General features: G+C 52.9%; 5 protein-coding genes across 5 annotated transcripts; 2 read left to right on the plus strand and 3 right to left on the minus strand.

Annotated features, from left to right (window-relative positions):
- Positions 1–397: 397 nt before the first annotated feature.
- On the minus strand, positions 398–1,663 carry CTHT_0061090 (cystathionine gamma-lyase-like protein; the record flags this gene model as incomplete). Its single annotated transcript, XM_006696362.1, has 1 exon — positions 398–1,663. The coding sequence occupies one exon, from the start codon at positions 1,661–1,663 to the stop codon at positions 398–400; it is 1,266 nt and encodes a 421-aa protein (XP_006696425.1).
- Positions 1,664–4,768: 3,105 nt separating this feature from the next.
- Positions 4,769–6,419, plus strand: CTHT_0061100 (putative transcription factor; the record flags this gene model as incomplete). Its single annotated transcript, XM_006696363.1, has 3 exons — positions 4,769–4,837; positions 4,915–5,871; positions 5,931–6,419. 3 exons carry the CDS (start codon positions 4,769–4,771, stop codon positions 6,417–6,419), a joined length of 1,515 nt encoding a protein of 504 aa, XP_006696426.1.
- Positions 6,420–6,742: 323 nt separating this feature from the next.
- On the minus strand, positions 6,743–7,992 carry CTHT_0061110 (uncharacterized protein; the record flags this gene model as incomplete). Its single annotated transcript, XM_006696364.1, has 4 exons — positions 6,743–7,349; positions 7,411–7,733; positions 7,804–7,912; positions 7,979–7,992. The coding sequence occupies 4 exons, from the start codon at positions 7,990–7,992 to the stop codon at positions 6,743–6,745; spliced, it is 1,053 nt and encodes a 350-aa protein (XP_006696427.1).
- A 756-nt stretch (positions 7,993–8,748) lies between these two features.
- Positions 8,749–10,911, plus strand: CTHT_0061120 (uncharacterized protein; the record flags this gene model as incomplete). Its single annotated transcript, XM_006696365.1, has 3 exons — positions 8,749–9,701; positions 9,772–9,885; positions 9,966–10,911. 3 exons carry the CDS (start codon positions 8,749–8,751, stop codon positions 10,909–10,911), a joined length of 2,013 nt encoding a protein of 670 aa, XP_006696428.1.
- Positions 10,912–10,991: 80 nt separating this feature from the next.
- CTHT_0061130 (putative inorganic anion transmembrane transporter protein) lies at positions 10,992–12,989 on the minus strand (the record flags this gene model as incomplete). The annotated part of the gene is made up of 4 exons (XM_006696366.1): positions 10,992–11,004; positions 11,530–12,618; positions 12,675–12,754; positions 12,819–12,989. 4 exons carry the CDS (start codon positions 12,987–12,989, stop codon positions 10,992–10,994), a joined length of 1,353 nt encoding a protein of 450 aa, XP_006696429.1.
- Between the last annotated feature and the right edge of the window lie 1,052 nt (positions 12,990–14,041).

Raw genomic sequence — 14,041 nt, forward strand, 5'->3', positions numbered from 1 at the left:
GAAAGTGGTCAAACACAACCCAGTACATGTTGAATAGAACATCTATAGAATCACATGGGCCTTTATAAGGCATTGACGGAATTCCGTTCTCCCTTCTCTATTGCATAAAGTACATCCCCAATTCAGGCCGAAGAAGTGGGGGACCCAGTGGTCATCATGAAAATGAAAATTCAAGTTTGCGCCATGCATGCCCATCTACTTCATAATAGTAGTAGTAGAGCGGTATCGTTCCCCACACCACCTCCCCCCCCCACCCCCCAAAAGAAAAATCACATATCATCATCAAGCAAGTCCCTTTGTGCTTTTTTTTATGTACGCCATTACCGCTGCAAAGAGAAAGGAAAAACGAGCAACACAAAACTACCCTCTTTCTAGCCATCCAACCGCTCTTCCCTCTTCAAAGCCCGTTCGTCCCGTTTGTCCCATTGGCAACACCATTCTTCGCCTCAGCCTCAGCCACAGCCCTCTCCAAAGCCTGGAGGACATCCTTCTTGAGGTCCTCGGCGTCTTCAACACCGCAGCTGATGCGCACAAGGTCATCATAAACACCAACAGCCTCACGCTGGTCGCGCGGAATGCCGGCGTGGGTCATGGCCGAGGGGACCTCGACGAGCGACTCGACGCCGCCCAGTGACTCGGCCAGCGTGAAGATCTTGGTCAGCTGGCAGAAGCGCTCCGCCGCGGCGTGGCCGCCTTTGATGCGGAACGAGAGCATGCCGCCGCCCATGCCGTCGCGGTGCTGCTTCTTGGCAATCGCCCGGTGCGGATGCGAGTCCAGACCTGGGTAGTTGACGGCAATGACGTAGGGAGAGGCTTCCAGGGCGTGGGCGACGGCCGTGGCGTTGCGGGTGGCCTCGCGAGCGCGCAGGTGAAGGGTCTTGGCACCGCGGTGGGCGAGCCAGCAGTCGAAGGCCGAGGGGACGGCACCGATGGCGTTCTGGAGGAAGGAGAGGCGCTTGTACAGTTCGTCGCTGTTGAAAGCCGCCACGCCCATCACCACGTCGGAGTGCCCGTTAATGTATTTGGTGACGGAGTGGACGACGATGTCGGCGCCATGGTCGAGAGGGTTCTGGACGTAGGGGCTCAGGAAGGTGTTATCGACGACGACCAGGATGCCGTGCTCATGAGCCTGGGTGGCAACGGCACGGATGTCGACCAGGCGCAGGGTCGGGTTCGAAGGAGTCTCAATCCAGACCAGCTTGGTGTTTTCATTGATGTGGTCGCGAATATCGACCTCAATCTCGGGGGTGAACGTAACACGCACGCCGTGGGCCTTGGCCACCTGGGTGAAGTAGCGATGGGTGCCGCCGTAGACGTCGGAGACGGAGATGACGTGGGAGCCGGCAGCCAGGGACTGCAAGATAACAGCAGTCGTGGCGCTGCCGGAAGAGAAGGCCAGGGCGTACTTGGCGTGCTCGAGAGCCGCAACCATGCGCTCGAAGTTGGCGCGGTTGGGGTTGCTGCTGCGGCTGTACTCGTACTCGCCTACGGGGCGGCCGACCGCAGTCTGGGCGAAGGTGGTAGACAGAGAGATGGGCTCGATGACGGCGCCGGTGACGGGATCGTGGGGGGACCCCGCATGCACGGCCAGCGTGCCAAAGCCCTGAACGGGCGACGGGACCCGCGGCGGCGTCGTGATGGGATGGTCGGTGTGGGCGGTCATTCTTCGGAGCCCGTAAAACGGAATTATAGATTGTGTAAGAATTTGATTTATGAAGTTTTAAGCCTGTTGCAGGGCAACGTGGGCTGCAGGCGCAGGTGTGTGGGCGTCGGTGGGCGACGACGGGGGGCGTTGGGCAGCTGGCAGAAGCGGTAGCAGCACAGCAGCAACACCAGCAGCAGTGGGCTCTGGGTTCTGTTTGGTCAATTGGTCAGCTGTCAATTGACGACCTGGAAGATCTGCGATCTGCTCTGGGCGATCTGGGGCGGATTTTTTTTTTCTGGATTCCAACGGTCCAACGGTCGCCAATGGCTGCGGTGTGGGGGGGGGGTTTTGAATTTTAAAAAAAGGCGGGATGGTGCAGCAGGGTTCCAGTCCCTTGATTGTGCGAAATTTGCCAACGATGGTGCAATCCGCGGATGCAAAACGGCCGTACTTCAGATGGCGCTGACTCTTTGTCTCCGCTACACTACCACATGGCCATGAAAACGATGAAACGGATCGATGGGGAAAGTCTCGAGAACAGGTGGCCACATGCGCCGGGCCAGCTTTTAAGGCCGCGCCGCTGACCATTCGGCGTGATGGATTTTTCCTTGCGCTTCATCAATTTTTGCTGCGCTGCTGCAGCCCAGCCCGAACAGCCCAGCACCAAGTGGATTTGCGGATCTGATCCATCACCGCCAGGGTTAAGTGAGATGTACGTCGATGTAGGGACGGCATGTCCGTTGCTCTGTTAATCGCTTGCGTCCAGTTGGATCTCGCCCCAGGGCGTCAGGGACCCAGATGCCGAGCGTCCGGTCTACCGCGGCCCCTAAAATCGGATTAAGATGACCGCTCCATGTGTGGACTATTTTGCTCTGCTCTGCTCTGTTCTGGCTACTCCTTCGTTGATTGCTCAGCAAGAATGATTTGAAATCGACGCCCGAGGGCTGCGCCCAGCGCCAATCCCATCCACGATTCAAAGGTCAGCAACGGCCGCCGAGTCGCCGATAGCCGTCCAGCCAACCAGCCACCATCTACGTCGACACCGACACACCTTTGCCCATCATGACATGGCAGTGTTTTTGCTGCCGGCCAGTCGGGGCGCTAGGTTACAGTTCATTTTTGTTAGTTAACTTTCTACACTTCTTAACCTCCGACCGGACAGAGGTGAGCAGTCCATGATCCCATGGCCCCGTGGCTGCAGCCGGAAGAGCGACACCGGCCCGTCTGCCATGCGTTCGCAGTAGCGCTGCAGCAATCCTGCTGTCTTCGTTGGCCTTGTGTTACCACTGCCTACCTTCATGCGTCCGAACTCCGGAAGCCATGGCTTGGATGAGAACCAAGTCCATTGAACACAGAAAACGGCCCCTACTTCGCCATGGCATGCCTTGATTATTCATATTTGGAGGCCGTTGTAAGCCGCGCTTCTCCGGCCATGCCCGGACAGCGATGGATCCCTGAGAGTAGACTCAATGGTAGCAGGGCCAAGGAAAGTTTGCAATGCTAGGCAGGGGACCTGCCATGTTTGGGCGCACATGCCGCTTGCATCATGGTGTCCTTGAGTGTCAACGAAGCGCAGCAGGACTGTGCTCCCAATCGGCTGGATTCAGCGGGGATGCTGACAAACTCAAAATGTGCGCCCTACACAGCACCTAGTAAGTTACAGGCCAAGAACCTAAAATCAGGCCGCGTAACCCCGCCAAACAAATGCGAGTCCACAACAGGGCGCCGGTCTTCGTTCTGTCTCGGGAGATGTTGGGACGCCGGATCGAACCACCCGCGGACTCTCGCTAACAGAAAATGTGCCGCGCGGGGTGCAGATGAGCAAGAACAATCCATCTGTAATACACGAAAGTGACCCGGAGAGGGGTCGCTGACCTGCCGACCATGATAACAGTGATGAGTTCGCATCGTTGACGGCGCGGACCCAGATGGATGCGACATTCGGTTGGATATGATAGGTACAAGTCTAGTGTGAAAACGGGAGATGAGATCTTCATACACCTTTCTCCGACAGTTCAGATCGTCGAATGCCCAGCTCCTAATGTTCCCCTCTCCGAAGGTTCCGATGCCAGCCCATGTTCAAGCTGCTTACGGCCGGGGTCATCGCCGACAACACTATCGGCGATCGGCGATCCACTCTGCGGCGCCGGAGATCGTTCTCCCCGGTAATTTTTGGGTTCAATTTTTCAACACGGCCGCATCTGGTAATACGTCAGCCCACTCACCTATCAACCCCTATGCGAGACAATCTCTGTGTTTCCGTTCCAGGGCTCCAGTTTTGGCTTCTTTTCGGTCCAAGTTCCCCTTTTTGAGTGGTCTTCTCGCAAGGTTCACTCCCAGATCCCCTTTTGTCTCTCTATGGAGACAGGTTTGGGCTTCCTATGCTTGTGTAAAATACGCAATACACAATTCCCAAACAGTAACTTAAAAACATTTGTTTGCATCCATTCTAGCACATGCTCACTGTGTGCCAGCGTGGTGTCGTTGCCCGCTTTCAGTGGTTCCATCCAATCGACAACGTCCTCTAATTGGCTCCCCTCTAGCGGAACCTCACCGGGACGGCATCCACAGCGCCCCGAGACCTGCCAAGAGCTGGGGCAAGGCTATGGGAGGGTCCAGTCAGAATTCAAGTTCGCTGACTGGGCCAGCTCCTGACTGTCCTGGCTGAGGTGCCCGGCGAGAAAGAGGGATCCAAGCACCAAGCAGAGCACAACCTGTGTGGACGCAGGCACGAACGCAACCTTCCTTTTTTCTCTGTCTACTCGTGAATCAATCATATCCATTCCCCTGAGCAGACGCCGCCTTCCTTCAACGACGCAAGCTGCCGATACACTGCGTGCCCGGCAATTGACCCTCAATTGTGCCTGTTTCGCGGCGCAACGAGCATGGAAAGGAAAGCAGAGCATCAGGAGTGCACCAGGCCGCCTGAGAGAGCCGCACGGTATCATACAAGCCACTGACCCCGACTGCGTGATTCCACACCGCGGGTTGCATGTTCCCGTCCCAGCGCATACGGCAGACGGCAGACAGCGCTAGACGACCCAACACCACGCCAACCTTACCACTCTCCCCAAGTCCAGGTGTCGGCGACATACTGAAGAACCACAGCCGTACAAGCAGAGCATGCCACCGCGTCGTTCCCACAAGAAGTCCAGGACCGGTTGCCGGCGCTGCAAGACGCGCAAGATCAAGGTGTGCACCTTGTCTTCGAGCCATCAAGCCATGGCCCTCGGATTCATTCCGACATGCTGACCGCATCTCGGTGACAGTGCGATGAGGTCCATCCACGATGTGGTAATTGCGTGAAGCATGGCGTCAAATGTGACTTTGAGTATCCAGAGGTCCTGGCCGAACTCCAGGCTGCTCAAGCCGCCTCTCAGTCCCCATCCACGCCTTCGGCAGCGTCTGGTTATGCATCTCCCGCCGCCGGGCCGAGCTCGGCCCGCAGCACTGCCACTCCCCTGTGCCGTCCGCCACCAACACCAGCGTTATCACAGACTACTCCTCCGGGCCAGCGTCTTCTTGAGCTCCGGCTGATGCATCATTACACCGCCATGACCTGCAAGACCTTCACTTTTACGGCCCCAGTGACCGAGGACATATGGAAGATAACAGTCCCGAACCTCGCCTTCTCTGGGTCCCAACATCTTGCGGATGCCATCCTTGCCGTGGCTGCTCTCCATCTCCGGAGCATGCGGCCGGATGACAAGGAGATGGTCCGCGCATCTCACGCTTATATGGCTGCCTCTCTTTCCGAGTACAGCGCGGCCCTCACTAAGGGCATTGACCATACCAATGCCGAAGCTCTTTTCTTGACTGCTGCTCTGATAGCCTTTCAGTCTACCGCCACCCGTGTCTTCAGTAAGGATGAGCCACAGGTTGGTTCGGAAGAGAGCGACAAGCGGGGCCCATCGGGATGTTATACAATCCCGTTCTCCTGGTTCCATTCATTCCAAGGCGTTAAGGCCATCACTGCTGCCTCGTGGCAATATCTGCGTGTCAGCCCCGTTGTAACCCAGGTTATCAACTCGCAGGCAGCGCTTCAACTTGACTTCCGCACTGGTCCCGAGACCTTTTTCGGTCACCTGCTTGAAGGTATGGAAGAAGAACTTGCGGCCATGGCCTCCGAATACTCCTCTGCGAACACAGATTCCACAAACGACCAACAACCACAACACCCACCACGCAAACGCCGACCCCCACCCCCGAACTCATTGCCTCAACTCGTCAAGCGTACCAGCACGCTGTAGCTGTCCTTAATTGGGCTCACAAGATCCCACATAAGGGCGCCCCTCTTGCCTTCCCAGCTACTGTCTCTCGTCGCTACATCGAATTGCTTGAAGAACGCCGTCCGCGTGCACTTGCCATCCTGGCTTGTTTCTTCGCCCTGCTCAAGTCCCTTGACTCCGTTTGGTGGTTACAGGGCATGGCCCGCCGCGAGGTTCTCGGAGTGGTTTCCCTGTTCAACAGTGATTATTTTGGGCCAGATGCATATCGCACATGGTGGCCTCATCTCGAATGGGCCATGAGAATCGCATTGTGGGAGCCGCCACCTGGGTCTCAGCCTACCCCCGATTCTCCTCCGGGAGGTGTCGTGATCCCTCCTGAGATATGGGGAGCCGATTGGTATGCAGAGGAGCAGGCCTTGGCGAGAGGGCAGGCACAACATGGTGGTTATGTGAGGCATATTGAGCTGTTGAGCCAGATGAGCAGCGCCTTGCAGAGTTTCCCGCCAATAGTAGATTATATAGGAATGGAGAATCCAGAGGGCTGAAGAAGATCTGAACTTTTGACGGATACTACAGATACTGATATGTGTGAATACTCGGAACACAAGTTATGGGAGGGTAATGGTAATAACCCCGGATGTTCGATGGCAGTCTCCAAAACGGAGATTAGGGAGTGTATATAGTTTTAATACAAAGGGCACGCAAACGCAGTGAGTTATCCATCCAAAGAGAGGAATAACAAATCAAAATCCAACCAGCAAATGACGCCATTTTCATTATCTGAAGTAAAGATAACATCCCCCAAAGAACGCCTCTTACTCCACAAATAAAGGACATCAATCTAATTACTTTGGACATCACTTCCCCCTCAACCCTTGACCTTCTTCTTTTTCTTCTTCTCCCCGCTTCCAGCTTCCACGACGTCCGTTCTATCATCTTCACCGCCCTCATCCTCATCCCTCCCTCTCTTCAAACCCTTCATTTTCCTCGTCTGCAGCTTGCTCAGATCGGTCTTGCCCATATGGATACGACCAATCTTGTCGCCCAGCAAATCCATCGAGATGTTCTTCTTGGTCCGCTCCTCCTGCGGCGTTTTGGCTTTCTTCATGGCCTCCTTGAGCATGGCCGGATCGGGCTCGCGCATCCGGCCCAGGCGGAAGTCCATCCGCGGACCGTGCTCCTCGACCTCCACGCGCGGCAGACGAGTCCCCGAGCGCTTGGTGCGGATGCCGTAGACGCGCAGGCGCAGGATCGGTTTTTGGGAGGGGTCAATGCTTCGGGGGTCGGTCATTCCCGGGAGAGGGGCCGGGTTCTCGCCGTCATTGTTGGTCGAGGTCGAGGATGTGGGCTCATCGGCTGTGACGACGACGACGAAGCGCAGGCCTTCCACGTCAATCTTGTCGGAGGGCTCGCCGCGGAAGAAATCGATTAGCATGGACTTGGCCATGGTAAAGGCGTTCGGTACGGGGGATTCACTAGGGACATCCGGTTAACGAGGAGTGCTAGAGTTCGGGAAGTCTTGAAGGGGAGCCATACAATGCAGTTCCCGCGAATACCATCATCGGGCGCATCCCGATCGGGATCTTGCTGGTTTTGAATTGGGATATGCTCCGATACGTGTCGGGGTCGAGATAGAACTCCAGCATGTCCAGAACCTTATAATCAAACATACGCACAAACGTCAGAGTATGTGGCCGCTTCTTATTGCTGCTGCCAAAGACCATCAAACTGCAGTCGTTCTTCTCGGAAAAGAAGCACAGCGAAGTGGCGTCCTCGAATGGGTGGATTGCATTTTTCTTGTGGAAGCGCTTCGCATGCACCTGCCGCATAGCATACAGGTCGTTCATGGCATCTTGGGTCTAAAAAAAACCGTAGAGTTAGCTAAAACTTCAAAGTATCGATATGGTGTGATGCCATTGGGGACCATACAATCTGACTGCAAGTGGTGCCGCGGAGGAACAGACAAGTCTTGGGATTCTCGACGATCTTCGGTGCCCGCTTCTCGAGCGCGCGCTTGGAGCGCGCATTCCGGGGTTTTCTGTGTCCAGAATCGTCAGATAATGGTCAATCATGTGGAGGAAACCAGAATTGGATCAGAGCGTACATTTGACGGAGCATCTTTACGACAGTAGTCTTGTCTGGAGACTCCTAGCTGTTGCGCCAGCCGCTTTTCCAATGCGATGTAATGCGCAAAGAAATTCCAGACAGGGTTCCTTATCGATAAGATATTGCAAGCTGGTGTGGGAACTGTTGATTGGTTTGATCACGTGTTCCTGCCTATCGGCCGTTACTAGTGCGAATGCCAAGACTGTTTACTTTCATCGCGCCCCTTACAATCCGGCACCGCATTACGTACTCGGCATGCACCTGATCGGTGGAAACCCCCTGAAAAGAGCATGTAAACTTACATTACCCCATAGTAATACAGTCTTTTCTACTTTGATGATTTGTTGATTAGTTCCGACTAACAATATGTCTTGTGGTTCGTGACTCACATCTTGGATGATCTTGCCCAGGAAACAACAACCAAGGGCCGCCACCTGAATCAACATAACCAGGTTCTCACCTACTTTAAGCAATTACGTCTCCCATGTGCCTGCTATCTAATGCGATATTCTGTTGCCTGAGGTCTATGCCATTGGAGTTCGCCTGCTCTGCCATGTAGAAACTGCGCTTAACGAGAGCAGGCAGGACTTTCATCACTTGGCCGTGGACAAACCTTTTTTTTGTCAGAACTTGACATGATCGGCTTATCCAGTCCCTTCGGGATCAACAACAAATCTTTCCTCGTCATCAGACATACACACCTGTACAGTTTTTTGTATGGTCATAGACCCGTCTTATCTTTGCCAGCTCCATTAGCCGTTCGTCGGAATGCGCCAGGAAGAGAAAGCCCCGTTTGAGGGCGAAAAGATCTTGGATATACCCAAGGATCCAAAACCGAAACTGATTGAGGACGTCCCAGTGCTTCCAGACCTCCCAGTTTCCCTCGAAGGCAAACGTGAGAGCGAAAACACAAGCCCTGCCCAAACGCCATCCAAACCCAAGGAGAAGCGTGAGCTCTTCTCGACAAAATGGAAGTTGACACGAATTAAGGAGGAATGGGAGGTACGGGAATTTCGGCCACCTAGCCCACCAACTGTCCCGACCGCCTCTTTGTCAGATCTCATGTTGGGACCATCTGTTACGGAAGCATACCTCGCGAAGAACAAAGGGAAGCAGCTCCAAAGCGAAAATGGCAAGCCAGTCGCGAATGTGTGGTATTGGAATGCAGTCGAACCAGAATCTGCTCATTTAGGGCGGATCCCTGGTGAAAGCATCGGCATGGTATCCTACATCAATCCTGACTTTGAGGCTTTTGTCAATGAGCTTGCATCATCCGACCCAGAGGAGGACTTGAAGAGGGTAAAGGCTGATATCGACGACGCCTATCAGAACCACCGCGTCGTCGACAATTTGTGTGTTTCTTGCGAGAATCAGGGCCTGAAGCAATGCAACTTATGCAAACTCGCACGATACTGCTCCAAAGAGTGTCAGACCGCCGATTGGCCCATGCACAAGAAAGTCTGCAAGGGCTTCGCAGTTGAGACGGCTGATAATGCACGACCAAGTCCCAAACATCGCCGTATACTTTTTTTCCCGGCCTACGATCCGAAACCTAAGCTTCTGTGGGCTGTTCCAGAACTCGTGGGGGAACGCAATGTTATCAGGGTTGAGCATCCTGACATCGAAAAGTTCTGGAACGCTGTTCGCGAGAGCGAAAATGATCTCCTTGATAAATGGATCCAAATCGCCAGAATCAACCTCCATCCTCCGTTCAAGAGCCGGTAAGCCCATCTACCTAAATTAATTCCGAATATATACAAGGGTTGACACAAAGCCTTGCGATGATTCTAGCCGCATCGGCACCACATTATTGGTGCAATACTACGGCATCAAGTTTCCAAGGCCAAAGTCTTTTGTTCATGTCAACAGGTCTATCAATGCCATTTCGGAACCGGGATACTTGCGGTAAGGTGCCAATACAATTAATGTGCTCACACTTTCTTGATGGAAACGACACAACGAGCTGATTGTGATTTGGTAAATAGACCGTTTTTCGGACCTGTCCTCGTCTTTTCCGATGAGGGAAAAAGCGACCCGAGAGACCAGGAGATTCGAGACATTACACCTCGAGAAGTCCATACGGCCGTGCGTTTCTTTGAGACGCTCGATTGCCCTTGTCTCAAGGACCCTAAGCAGTGGCCATCTGAAGTGATCAGTGGCATCAAGGTCTCCGATTTGCGGCTTGGCCTCAATGTTGCAATGGGCATCCAACAGCCGTATGAGCCAGTCTATGTCCCTCTCCAGCCCATAAAGCAGATCGACTCACCCATCGCCCTCGCCTTTTTACTTGGTCTGCGATGGTATCTGCGGGACTGCAACTATCTGTCTCGGGAATACGGTGCCAACATGTGGTCCGACTTGAAGTTGTTCTACCTTGGAATCACTGCAGTCGTCGACCAGCAGTTTTATGCCAACGTCAAGAAAACGGACCACGGACGACAGGTACAGGGTGCCACCGGCGACAGCACTTTCGTCAACCCAGTTCGGCCATTTGGTCGCCCGTCCTTTATTCCAGGCAGATTCATCGGAAGCATGATCGTTCTGCATGGCTCGGGGAAACCGCTTGACATAGCCCACCTGCTTTGCTTCGATAACTATATGCAAGATGTGTTCAGCCGCGCCGAAACACCGTCAAAAGAAGGGTTCGAGGGATTTTGGGAGAAGTGGCGCGTTGGTGCAAATGGCAATTTGCTACAGCTCTCGTCTCCGTATGAGTTGGAGAAGGACGAGATCAAAGATCGATTGGGGTGGTTCAACCCTAAGTTGGTCATGGAGACAATCGGCCAGCACAAAGAAGAGTTGTTGGCAGTTGTGAAGAAGGAAGCCAAGGCAATGATGGGCAAACAGACAAGTTCACGGGGTGGCCAGGAGAAACATAATTTGAGAGAAGAATGGGAGAGGAAGGTGGCTGAGGAGGGTCTCAGGGATTAGAGTTAACTTCCTGTTATTTTGTTGACTCGTCTTTGCTGGAGTCTAGTTATACTCAAGTTATTTGTGAGACTTGTTGCTAGTCAAGCGTCCAGGCTGGACACGGCTAGCATCAGGTGTTCAAGTGTTCAGGAATAGTCCTGGTGAGAAAACATTATTATTGGTGGTCTGTTGGTCATAGACAGAGAGTTCGCTCAATGGTATGCTTTATCGTGTTCACTCAGAAAGCTGATTTCAAGCCAACGTGGTTCTGTCGGTGAAACCATGCTTAGCACATCTTGTAATACCTACTGCCTGTGATCCAAAGAGACACTGTCCAGGGAAAAATGTGACTCACTTGCTTTTGCATAGCTGCCAAAGAGAATTGAGTTCAAGGTAGGGACATGACGCCGAGTTTTTGAGCCAGTAAAGTATATTGTCATTGATTACAATTCCTCATATCATGACCCATAGAGTTTAGGGACGGGCCTAGTCCATCCAACCGCCACACATATTGCAAGATTAACAAAACCAAGCACTCGAAACCCATTTGCATAACCTGTCGAGGTACCACTCTTGCCAACAGATCGAAAAACTATTGCAAACAATACACCACCAAGGTTCCCTGCTGCCCCAGTAAACCCAGAAACTAAACCATTAGCTTCCGGGTGGACGTGAGGGAGCAGGCTGAAGTTGGCGCCATTCCCAGCTTCGAGGAAGACAGCTGCTAACACGACAAGCACCACGATTGTTGCTTGGCTGGGGCTGGACACGGAAGCGAAGCGGCTGAGAATAAGAAGAATTGTGCCGCTGAGCAGTCCACATGAAAGGATCCAAGCTTTTTTGTACCAGAGAGGTTGGATCTTGGACGTTGGCGGGTGCGCGTAGAGGAAGTCGCTGATGGCTCCCCCCAGGGGACGAGTGATGAAGTTAAGGAAGCCGAAAATGGCGGCTAGGTTGGCGGCTTTGGATGGGATTAAAGAGGAAGGGAAGGTCGCGAGGTAGAAGGAGGAGAGAATTGAGTTGATTGCGAGCTCTGAACCGAAGGAGGCGAGGTAAGTTAGGGTGTGGAAGAAAGTTTGCGGGGAAAGTAGCACTGCTAGAGTATTTGATGCTGATGCTGGTGAGCGCGTCGGTGTAGTTGGGATATGAGAAAGGGGTTTCTCGAGGTCTAGTTGTCTCTCGATTGAGGGAAAGCGAGACAGTTCAGGAGAGGTGAGTGGCTTGTCGGATAACAAGTTAGGTATGTCGGTGGCTGTGCTGCTGGCAGTGATGCTGGTTTCCTTTAAGGGGCACTTGTTCCATTTTCCGGCGGGAGTGTCGGGGCACAGAAGCAGGAGTGCCACACCGGTTGTAATGACCATGCAGAGAGGGACTAGAAAGGTAAGACGCCAAGCTTGAGCAGGAGCGTAACCATAAGAAACAAGGGCGTCGTAGACAGCCGGCATGATGAAGTAAGTGATCCCACCGCCAGCATTGCCGAAGCCCCCTGTGATGGCATTGGCGGTACCCACAATATTGACATCGAAGAAACTGGTTGACCAGACCTGGCATGGAACAAAAGATCCTCCCAAGATACCGATGAAAAATCGGCTGATGTACAGACTTGTAGCATCGTGGACAAGAGGGGCTAGGCCAAGAGGAATTGAACCGACGAGTAGAAGCCCGCCAAACACTTTGCGAGGACCAAATCGGTCACATAAGGGTCCAGATATTAATCGAACAAGAAGTCTAGTAGTGTTAGCAAGTAAACCAAGTCATGGTGTTATTGTGGCTGAGTGACTTACGTTGCGCACAAAGAAACAATATTGGAGTTGGCAACCTGGACAGGAGACAAATGGAGGTCGTACTTGATGACATGGGATAACTGTGTGTCCGCGTCAGTATCCCTCAGCTAGCGGGATTGTTCAATTAATATCAGAATACCATACCAGCGGCGGAAATGTATACCATGCCCAAAAGGCTATCATAAAACCAAACCAGGAGAAAAAGAACACCCGCCCATAGATGTCCAACGGGTTGAGGAATGGGATTGACCGGGCTTTGAGTGTAACAGGGTTGACCTCGGGAGAGGCATAAAGGTATCTCAATTTAAAGCTCATGGCAGCTTGTCACCTACTTGCCATTGCTAGAGCAGTCTTAGTTGCAATGAGGGTTGTTACAAGTTTGCCAGAGCGTTAATATCCAAACCATGGCTACATATCAGTTTTTCTAGATGAGACAAGGGGTGCATTTGCTAACCACCACACAGCTAGGATGGTATTCCTTATGTCACTATCGTATTGACGTTTTCCATCGTCTTTGTAAAGCTGCATGCTATCCACTGCACAGGAGAGATCAATACCATCAACTATGTTGACTAGATTAGGAGTCTAGGATTGTGCGAGACGAGTATGGGGGTCTCATGCCCGTTGATATCTGATAAAGGGCCAGGTCCTTAAGCAGACGATAAGAAACCGGGGGATGGAGACAAGGAGGGAACTTCGCACAACATCCTCGGAAATGGCACAACTTACGAGTGATAGGTTGCAGAGTCGGCCAGCTTTCTGACAAAGGCAATCTGGGTAATAATCTTCACAGAGTAATGAGCAATGCTTGCAGTTAGGAGTTGATGGAACCGGATTAGTTACAGCAAAGTCCTTCTCAAGTTCTCGGGATGACATCATTGAGGAATAACTCAGACGATCTTTCCCAGACATGAACAATCAACACGCTGTTTCCACGGAAGGCACGGACGTTTGGGGAAGATGGGGGGTTATCTGATTGTACCTGATTGATAGCGACGATAAGGAACGCTGGAGTGACAAAACCTAACCCCGATGGCTGTGGGTCCTCTTGCGATTTCCGCGGAGCAAAACGACAGGTTCCCAGAGAAACTTGTGAGGTTCTATTGGAAGGAGTGGCTGTTAATCATATATGCGACGCACACATCACTACAGGCGATAGAGTCACTTTGGAAAATTAACTCGTCGACTTCTCGCGCAGCCGGTTGTGTGTGTGTGAACCGGCCCGAAAGCAAGGGCTTGGTTTTCGGGAGCCGGAAGAGTGGGATGACAGCATGACAGCTCCCCGAAGAGTGTCGAATTTGACAAATCATCCTTGTTTGTCCCACCATAGCAGATTTTCGGCAAGCACGAGCCCGGGAAGCATAGAT

Source organism: Thermochaetoides thermophila (genome assembly GCF_000221225.1).
Source record: "Thermochaetoides thermophila DSM 1495 unplaced genomic scaffold scf7180000011821, whole genome shotgun sequence".
Classification (NCBI taxonomy): domain Eukaryota; kingdom Fungi; phylum Ascomycota; class Sordariomycetes; order Sordariales; family Chaetomiaceae; genus Thermochaetoides; species Thermochaetoides thermophila.